General features: G+C 39.3%; 1 protein-coding gene across 1 annotated transcript; it reads left to right on the plus strand.

The window, feature by feature from the left end:
• Positions 1-2,382: 2,382 nt before the first annotated feature.
• Positions 2,383-10,435, plus strand: grsf1 (G-rich RNA sequence binding factor 1). Its single transcript, XM_075467284.1, has 10 exons — positions 2,383-2,752; positions 4,057-4,201; positions 4,326-4,481; positions 5,051-5,188; positions 5,692-5,830; positions 7,313-7,434; positions 7,679-7,776; positions 7,862-7,997; positions 9,773-9,824; positions 10,032-10,435. Exons 1-9 carry the CDS (start codon positions 2,543-2,545, stop codon positions 9,820-9,822), a joined length of 1,194 nt encoding a protein of 397 aa, XP_075323399.1. The 5' UTR covers positions 2,383-2,542; the 3' UTR covers positions 9,823-9,824; positions 10,032-10,435.
• Positions 10,436-10,756: the final 321 nt, after the last annotated feature.

Below are 10,756 nucleotides of genomic sequence, written 5' to 3' on the forward strand. Positions count from 1 at the left end.
ATGTATAATGGATGCCCAGTGTTCATTTTAAGGAATAGCAAGTCTTCAGCCCCCCCCCCCACACACACAATATTATTGTACATTGCATCCAAGCAGCCAGGCTTTCTGCAGAGTGGTCTTGATAAGTAGTTCTCCAGTCTTTAAAAGTTTTTTCTGTCAACATTGGCTGCTTTCCCACTCATTTTCAGTCCAGACTTTTTATCTGATCATTTTCAGAGGGTTGTGATTTACATGTGTGTTTGTTTGTTAAGCCACTTCATACTGAATAAATCCCCATGAATACCTTCAGCACAGATAACTTACCAAATAACCCATTTTAAAATGTATCTTTACACACTTTATTACTATGAGCCTGTCATAAGACACAGAATTTGTGCTTATCTATTCAGTTGTATCTACACACAAATGGTAAGGAGTAGGAGGGAATGTCAGATTATTGATTTCAGAAACTTACACCTATGTTCAGGTATCAGGTTAAGCCTTCCAAACTGATGGAAGAATACTTGCTCTGCTATATGCTGGACTCATTGCTCTTCCTGTTTTGGCTTTATCTCAGGCTCGCTCCAGTGAAAGCAGCCCAGTCCAACCAGTGGTTCTTGTTCAGCCTGGACAAAAATCAAAAACCCTGATGCACTTTCTTCGGCAGCCGTTCTCTTATCTGTCTCGCGCCTTGTTAGGGTCTCTCTGCTAAATTAGGCATCACACATTTAAAAACAATTATGTACTAGGTGAAGATTCGGGTGTGGAGAGTTAATGTATGACAGATACTTTTAACCTTCTGTCTTTGTAGGTTAAGGATGAATGAACCAGAAATATTCAAGATAGGGTTATTCCAAACTATTTGGAATCCACCATTCTACAGTAAAAAGATGATTCACAAGTAGAAACTGGTTAAATGTAGGGGGAAATAATTTTTTAAAATATATATTCTAGCATCATCTGTTGTAATCTGATCTGATTTAGCCTGTTATGTTTAAATTACCGTTCAAAATAAAAAGCTGAAAAAAAAAAAAACACCATTATCATATTAACTTGGAAATTTTGGGGTTGTTTGTTGTCAGTCTAGGTAGAAAACTAGGTGGTTGTTCTACTGAGCAACATCTGAATCCACTAAGTAATCTCAAAGTAGAAAGAGTTATTTTCTTTGACTGGATGAGCGGAAGAAATGGAAAAACTCCTCACTGCAGTGACTCAGATGGAAAACTTAATACATCCAAACCTATAGATGGCAGTGTGCCGGAAATATTACGTGAGAGAGGAAGTGTTTGAGAGAAAAGTTGCCAAACATGGTCAAGTAAGAAGAAGTTAATAGCAAATACACTTCCTGTAAGATTGAAATGAAGTGTTCGTTCAGTTTTACGTTTGCTCTGTTGTAAAAATAGATTTAGTTTGGATGTTACCTGGCTTTCTAAAAGTCTAATTAATAAATTGGCAAATAAATTGTTTCTGCTGATGAAGAAATCTATTAAAAATGTTTCGCTGGGGATTTTTTAGCACTATAGAAAACACAAATACACAACTTTGGCAATATGTAGGGCCATTTGGTTTGAAGTGGGTTATGACAACTGAGCAGCTTCATTGAAGGCTGATGAAGACTACAATATGTGGTTGAAAACTGAGAAATAACAAGCATTAGTTTGACCCCTTGACAATTATTACACAGAGTATTTCCATTTCCAAATCTCTTATATGCATCAAATTCACGTGTGAGCCTTTTTTCATGAGAAGGAAAGACATGATCTCATCAGTCTATGCCAATAACGAGCTACTAGTTACCTTAATTGAAGGGTTTGGTTAGGTTAATGCTTGATATCGAGGGCACTGATTTTATACAGATGCTTACCCCCTGATATTAGGCAATAGATGACATGTGACATATGTATATACTACTGGCCCATTTTTAGTTTAACTCAATTCAGCAAAGTACTCACCGTGTAACACTGTTTATAGCATCTTGTATTGATTTCAGCTGGAAGGGCCACAAATTACACAGAGTATACCCACCTCTCTGGGCTACGGAAGAGTATTAGGGCCAGGCATAAGAAAAAATAATAATATTTTGCCTGTCGAGATTATTATTATTATTATTATTCTCGACATTTCGACTTTATTCTCGACATGTCGACTTTATTCTCGACAGGCAAAATATAAATATTTTTTCTTATGCCTGGCCCTAATACTCTTCCGTACTGGGCATCACTATATCAGTGCAAGGTTAGTATTATTAATTAAAGCAAATACAAGTGGAGTTTTGCAACTGCAAAATGTTATATAAAATCCAGAAAACACTGCTAACCACAGGGTTAGACTTTTATTGTGAAAAATCAAACCGGAAATGGAACGTATGGCACCGCCAACTTGACCGTGAAGAGGCTCGAGCCGGCGCTGCCCTTGACTGTCACTGACCCACGTGAGCTTTTCCTTGCTGTGATGCAAACCTGCGCATCTAGCTGAATCAACCCCGCTGAATTCGGACATCTGCTTATTTTACTAAAACAAACTCAAACCTTTATTAGTCGACTTCCGGCTAGGCTGGGACAAAATGTCGGGTAACGGTAAATCTATGTTGTTTTTACTGCAGCGGTGTGTCGCTTTGAGACAGCTTACGTTACCGACAACGAGCATAACAAGAAGCCCCCCTCAGTCGGTCAGGTGTGGGTTCATACAGCAGCGAACATGGGCTTCAGAGACCCGGGCTGTCTGCCAGCTTCAGGCTGCAGTCAGAAGCAGTCAGCGCAGCTTCTGCACCAAGGTGAGTCTCAAAACATCCCGTGGGTCTGGGGTTGGCATGCAGTCTGCTCACATCGGCGACTTGTGATGTTTGAGAAACCCGACATGTCCTCTAATCTTATTAATACTTCACTAGGAGGAAAACTTAGTCATATTCAAATGGCCTATTAAGACCTATTACCACTGTATCAACCTTAATATTTCCTCTCAGATGAAAGTCTTTTAAAGATTTGTTATCATTCATTATATGAACCGTTCTGTTATTAGCTATTTTTTAAATGCCTCCTCTTAGAGGAAAGTTTATCCATGATTGTTAGCTTTTGTTAGTGTACTCAAATTACCTGTTATAGTTATACCAATCCTACTATTAGCTAAATGTACTTTTGCTCTGTTATAGTTATACCAATCTTACTGTTAGCTAAGATGACCTGATTGATGTTCTGTATCTGTATTTCTGTGTTTGATTTTTTTGATGTTTTTATTTCTGTATTTCTATACCTGATTGTTGTTTCTGTGTTGTAAAACACTTTGGATCGCCTTGTTGCTGAAAACAGGGTGCTTGCGCAAGTCTTGAAAGTCTTAATAAGTATGGAATTTTGAAGCACTGTTTTCCAGACCTTGAAAAGTCTTGATTTTTTGTGTGAAAGTCTTAATAAAGTATGGAAAATAAATGTATGGTAGAATTTTACAGTATGCTGAAAGGCATTGTGAAATGAGAAATAGGAAGGTAGGCTATAAAACTATAATTTTACTAACTGGTCACGTACTGTATTAGCCTAATGGGATATCCAATCAACGCATGCTTAGCCTAGTCTGGCACATTTTCGTAATGTCACTGCTGAGATCTATTGACTTATCTATCTACTTGTGATTTTCATGTTTTGAATGTTTACATCAGTAAAAGCATAATTTACTGTGAATAATGCATTTGTTCATTGAATACTAGCCTATAAAAATTAACATTTCTAATAAACACAGTTGGTACAATCTCAACCAATGAAGTAGGCAGTAGGCGCACAAGTTACAAGTACATAAAGTAAAGGTCTTGGGGAAAAAAAGTATCAGTTTTAAAAAAAGTCTGGAATTTTAATTTGGAAAAAGAGCAAGCACCCTGTGAAAAGCGCTATATAAATAAATTTCACTTCACTCAGATTGTACTGGTACTTTAACACCTTCCAACAGGTTTTTTTTTATAGTCTGCACTCAGAATTAGTACTGTGCTCAAGTACAGTTTCATTACTTTGCTGAGTGTTGTCATATCCTGGCGTTGATATCTTCACTGCAGGTTTATATTTGAAAAGCCATATGTGACCGCTTGTCTTCTAGACAGGAGCACCTTGTGGAGATGAGTACCCACCACTGCCAGACTATCAGTCTGATTCAGAGACAGAGAGCAAAGAGGTGTACATCGTGCAGGTGAAAGGTCTCCCCTGGTCATGCACAGTACAGGACCTCCGGAAGTTCTTCTCAGGTGAGCGTCCGCAGGGCGACACCTTTACTCATCACTCAATGTCGGATAGTCTCCGACACATGTTCTTTTTGAATGCAAGGATTTTTTATTTTTTTTTTAGTAAAATGGTAGTAATGTGCTTCAGACTGCAGGATTCGGGATGGGGAGAAGGGGATCCACCTGTCTTTGGATAAACTGGGCAGACCCTCGGGAAAAGCCTTCATTGAGATGGAGCACGAGGACGACGTCAGCAAAGCTCTGGAGAAGCACCGGCAGTACGTCGGCCCACGTTACGTTGAAGGTTTGCGTCTCTGACTGATCCAGACATACGTCAGCCACAGCTGCACTGTACCAGCAGGACTCTGTCACTACCTGTGGAGCTGCAAAATCTGTAGCTCCTCAGGTCAGGTCAGGTCAGGTCACAACAGGGGGTCTCATTCAAGTACACGCATTTAACTTTTTAAAACACCACACGACGGCATCCTGTGAGGTTTCAGGAGCTATGAGCAGCAATGCTTATTTTCAAGTCTCGAAATCTCATCAAAAGAGTCATCATTTCTAAAAATGACCATCAATTTGTTCTTTAACAATTAAGACCATAATGCTTTTAAGTCCCACTGTGTAAGATTTGGGGTGATATGTTTGTAGTAGAAGTGTAACGTGTCATAACTACGTCTTCATTAGTTTAACAGCACTTCATATAGGAAGACAAAAACGCCGTGGTTACCATCTTTGACCCTTCTCCATGTCACACCACAGTGAAGGGACAGAAGCTCATTTGGCTTGGGAGTAGATTGGGGAATATTCTTTGGTTTTAAAAAGGGGAGGTGACCGACTCAAACAATAAATAAATACATGCGCTGCTTTCAGTCTTTGAAGTGACGAACAGCGACGCTGAAGCCATCCTGAAGAAAGCCGTCCAGACGACTCCAGCAGCAGACGGGGTGGTGCTGATCAGGGGGCTCCCTTTCTCCTGCACTGAGGAGGACATCGCCCACTTCTTTTCAGGTACACTACCTGTGTGTCAGCAAATAACTCTGCATATTCTTTAAAATACAGCCGCGTTTGTCAAGTCAAAATGAAATGTATTCATTATTGTCATCAGTTTTATAAAGATCAAACAAAAGGAACGAAAGGTGTCACTTATAAGGGTTTAGATTTAGAATAATACGCTGAATTGTCTTCAGCATTTTTATTAATCAAATCAGAATAATTAGTTTACATGTTTGTTTTTTTAAGATTATGATCATGATGGAACTTAATTTGTTTTTATTGCATTCTTTAGTCTTTGTTAATCTCAAAACTAAGAGTTCTGACATACAAGTTTTGAAAAAAATTCATCTCACATTCGGCTATTCAGCTTTTTGTAAGAATCCATTGGTTTGATCTGTTTTTGTGTTCGATGTTGCAAAAATTGTATTCTTTATAATGATCAAAAGTCAAGGAAAGTTTAAGTAGCTTCTGCGCATCATATCTTTGGTGGCAGATTACTTATGTTGTGTACATTGCAGGTTTAGATCTAGTGGAGAACGGGATCACCATTGTCAGAGACTTTAGAGGAAGAAATTCTGGAGAAGCTTTCGTGCAGTTTACCTCCCAGGAAGCAGCTGATGAAGCTTTGAAGAAGGACAGAGAGCTCATAGGACACAGGTAAGATGCTGCAGATTCGGTCCTGCTCAGAATATCGAGAGATAAATGCAAATGAAAACATTTGGTGGAATCAAAATAATTTGTTTGAGGAATTTGAATTAGTTCCTCAAAAAAACAACAAAAAAACCAAAGACTCTTGTGTTTGATTCTCAGTGTCTCCATCAGGGATCTCAAACTCCGGTCCTGCTTCAACACACCTGATTCAGATCAACGCCTCATTTTGTGCAGAATTTAATAATCTTTTGAAGAGATCCATTTCATCTGAGTCAGCTGTGTTGAAGCAGGGAAACATCTTAAACCTGCAGGACAGCGGCCCCTGATGACCGGAGTTTGAGATGCCTGGTCTACAGAATCTGAATAAATGATTTAATTGGGATATTTACTTGAAAAAGGGCTCCTTGTTTCCAGGTTTCTTTTTCCCAACTGAAGACGAGAACTTCCAGAATGTTGAGCTTAGATGAAACTGATGAAACTAGGTTGTTGTGGTTCGTTCAAAAAACAAACAAAAAAAATGAAAAAGAAAACAATCTTGCAAGACATCTTAGCTCTTATTTATACTTGTAACTTTGCCTGTGAGGAGCAAATGTTTGGGGTATTTATCCCATGCAGACTTGTGTGCAGTCTTCCAAAAACTTAAAAGGGCAAATCTCTGTAAATTGAAAGCTGATTTGTTAAAGATAAGCCTTAGCTCAGAGGGACCAACAACAGCCAATTTTACCCCAAAGAGAACAAAGCACCAAAAAAACTATAAATTACGAAGAAGCGCGGGTAACAAGCACAGAAAAAAGCTGCTTTGAACAGTCTTCCACTCCACGATAAAGCAGATCTTAGTCCTCTTTGACTTCCGTCATTTCCACAGCAGAGCAAAGCTAAAGGACCAACAACAGTACCAACGCAACCAAGAGCAGCCCACAGCTCAGATTGTTCCACATATTTCTGAGAGGCAGAAAAATGCTTTAACATGTAGACGTGCGTTTGCCAAGCCAGCACACAGAAGAGAAAGTGGCTCCATGACTGTCAGAAAACTAGGTTTGGGGGGAAGTTTGTCAGCAGAAGAGGGATTTAAAGTGCACCTCCAACGGATTCCTTCAAATTTAGGACCTGGAGCAGATTCTAACGGAACTATGACCAGCAGGCAGGTGCAGGAAGCTTCCAGATGGCTTCGAATTAATGTTTGGGCGATGATATCTTTGCCAACAATTCTGCATACAAATATTAGAGAAGGATGTCAATAAATGTTAGGGGCAAAATCATTGATTTTTAATTGTTTATGAGGTTATTCTAAATTAGGTGCTTGAAATAAATGGGTGGCCAGACGTTAGAATCCACACATAGGTTTCCTTGCCCTACAGAAAATATCAAATGTCATCATTTGAATACAAAAAGCCTCTCTATAAATAAGCCAATAGTTGAGATGTTGTAGCATCTCTTCATCTTGGTGATTATACTTGTTTTTTCTTGTGCCGTTTGTAATGTCTGCAGATATATCGAGGTGTTTCCCAGCAGAAGTGACGAGATTCATAGTAGTTGGAAGAGGAAGAAGAAGAGTTCAGATTTTTCCCAGACCAGCTCCCAGTCAACGAACAGGACCAACCACGGATCTGGTGAGGGGATGTCAGGACTTATTGTTTACCCATCTGTATTTTTCAGGTTATAATACCCAGTTTGTTTTGTAATTATTAGAATAGTATTAACCTGTAAGTTATAGCTCAAACAACTTTAGTTAAAACTGATTAAATATTTTAAATGGGCAGGCTTCCAACATGATGCATCCACTTGTTATGTAAAGTCTTTGCTTTACAAATATGTCTTTGGTCGAGCCACTAAAAACTGCTCCCGGTGATATAGCTGCTGCACCAGGGTCTGTTCAGAGCTCCGATGCGCCGACGCACTTCATCCACATGCGAGGACTTCCTTTCCAGGTTTCTGGAGAGGACATTGTGAAGGTAATAAAAGAAAAGCTGGGATGATAATAATCACATCAGATGAAGCATATGGTGGGATTATAAAGCGTCTGTTCTTCCCCCGCAGTTCTTTTCTCCTCTAGTTGTGTCTAAGATCCTGTTGGAATGTGGACCAAACGGGAAGCCGAGTGGAGAGGCGGACGTTTACTTCAGCTGCCACAGGGACGCTTCGACCGCCATGTCCAGAGACCGGATGAACATAGGTATATGTATATGTTATATGTTGTATGAGCAAATAAATCCGAAACAGGAAACTTTATTGATCCCGGAGGAAATTCCTCAAAGTGCAACTGCATATATCAATTACTTTTCTAAAGAGGACACATTATGGAAAAAAAATCTCTTAAGTCATTACCACCACAAAACTTCAGAAAAAAACATTTTTGTTTTGGTCACCTGTTTTGAACTGAAAAGGAATTCAGCGAACCGTTCAGATTTTGAACAGTGTAGTGTTGCCACATTTCATGTGGGTGACCTGGGTTCAAATCCCCTGCATGAAAGGTACTACCTCCAGTAGGGGTCCTTAGGCAAAACCCCCGTTACCCTACCTGTAAGTCACTTTGGATAAAAGCGTCTGCCAAATGCATAAAACATAAACATAAACAAGGTTATGCAGCCCTTTTTCTCCTTATCTCTGGCCCACTTAAACTTCAGATGAGGCTGCATTTGTTGTGTGTCAGTAGAGTTCAAACTTCACTCTGCTCTGAGCTTTTGCTTTGCTATCAACATAAAATCTCATCATTAGTTATATATTTGACTAAATTGTAAAAATAAAAATGCTCTACCAGTATAGCAAGGAAATCTGACTTCCAATTGACCAGTTTGAAGTTGAAACATCAGTACAGCACAGATAACAGCCATTAGGAAAACAGACGTTGATTAAACATGCTCGTATAAGGGGCGTAGTGGGTACAGCAGACGCCCCATGTACAGAGGCTATAGTCCTCGTGCGACTGGCCCCGGTTCGAGTCCCGCATCGGACGGCCCTTTGCTGCATGTTATTCCCCCTCTCTCTGCCCCCTACTTCCTGTCTCTCTTCACTGTCCAATATAATAAAGGCATAAAAAAGCCCCCCCAAAAAGCATGCTTGCATAAGTGACAGTTGTTACTGTTGGCAGCTAAGAACCTCAAACAGAAAAGGTTATGGATGATAGTGATGATAACCGGCCAGCAGTGGTGCCTGTTTTAACAACTTGTTTATGTTTATGCATTTGGCAGACACTTTAAAGCGACTTACACTGGTAGGGTAAGGAGGTCTACTACTATTACTGGAAGTAGAACCTTTCAAGCAGGTGTCAGGATATGAACCCAGGCCACCCACATGAAAGATGGTAATCGTACCACTACACTATCCAGTCCCTCAACCTGGGCTAGTTGATTAGCTCTGATATTGTATGAGGAATTACGACTCGAGCCCTAATAACTGCAGACAAGAGAAAAATCTTTGAGAATAAAATCGCTTGTCAAGTATTTTTCTTTTAGTTTTTGGTCTTTCAGTGTGTGGTCAGAACAGAAGCTATTTACTGTACGCTCTCTCATGTTGCAATAACATCCTCCCGAGAGTCATTAATTGCTACAGAGCTCAAAAGAGGCAGACCCTGAGGAACAGAGGGGAGTGCAGTCGAGTGCGTCACTCCACTCCACACCCTGAAATTATCCACCTGAATAGAGGTTTAAATTGATGGATTAAAAAGAAGCTGCCGCAGCGTCCGGGTTATTCTTCATCAAAGCACGTCAGAGTTTTTATTAAGACCTCAGAAAAAGTTTAAGCTTTTGAAAAGAGGCACTAATATACCACCTTTAAGAAAAAATAAATGCCCCTTTTATGTTATTTAAAAGGATTACAGAAACCCTCCATAAGGATGATTATACTGTGATATAATAACATGGAAAAGCACAAATGTATTCTGTAATCTTTGCTCTTCATTGGTCGCCGGCAGAATTTCTCTTCACATCTGATTTGTTCTCTGATTTTTAGGACATCGATACATCGAGTTATTCCTGAACTCTGTGCCAGACTCTGACTGAAGGTAAGAAACGCTGAATCCCATCTGGGAGGTTCTAAATTCTTTACTGAAAATTTTTGATTGTGAGATCACAGCCTCCGTGCTGCTTCACTTTAAAACCAAAGATGTTGGAGTTCAAATTTGAGCTTTTCCAAATGGAAAAAATGTGATTGTTTATATTCATGCACAAACCTGGAAAAGTGTTTAAATGTGTTATATTCTCTCCTGCAGGGGAATGTGGACAGATGCAAAACCAACACAAAGAGGATCATTGGATGGATTCTTCAAACAATAAAACAAATATGAATCAAACATTTGTTGTGTCAAAGAAACAAACTGGATCATCTTCATTTAGTAGTTTAATATCATAAAAGTTCAATTGTAGGTTTATTCTTGGAGAGAAACATCAGTCAGTTGAATCTGAATGCTTTTCTAGCATTGAAAAGTGGATTTTAAAGGTAACGTGGTGAAATGAAACGTTTGTCCAGAAGTCTGGAAACAGATGTCATTATTTTTGTGTAGACGTTGAAATAAACACAAACTTAGTGGATCTAGAAAAATTAAATTAAACATGAATATGTAAAAGTAAAATAAACAAGTGTTTCATATTTTGATCCATTGCCATGTTGGCAAAGTGATGCAGATTAATGATAAAGACATTTTCTACAGATTTCAACAAGAGCGCAACTTGTCCAAATTGTCCTTGAGCTGTCCTCAGGTGAATTGATCACCGGTTTTAAATGCATCTGCTTCAACAGCTGTCGGAGAGGGAAATGTCGCACGAAAAGCTAAGAAGTCAGAAAAGAGGAATTTTCTCAGTGTCCAATCAAGGGAAAGTTTCTACAAGGGAAGTGTGTGGATATCCAAAGCAGTTTGGGAACTCTGGGTCAGTTGTTTGCAAATTAAGACAAAGAAAAGTGAGCGTGCCATCAAACACGTCATACTTTGTTCAGGGA

The sequence above is a fragment of the Odontesthes bonariensis genome, chromosome 6 (genome assembly GCF_027942865.1).
Source record: "Odontesthes bonariensis isolate fOdoBon6 chromosome 6, fOdoBon6.hap1, whole genome shotgun sequence".
NCBI lineage: Eukaryota > Metazoa > Chordata > Actinopteri > Atheriniformes > Atherinopsidae > Odontesthes > Odontesthes bonariensis.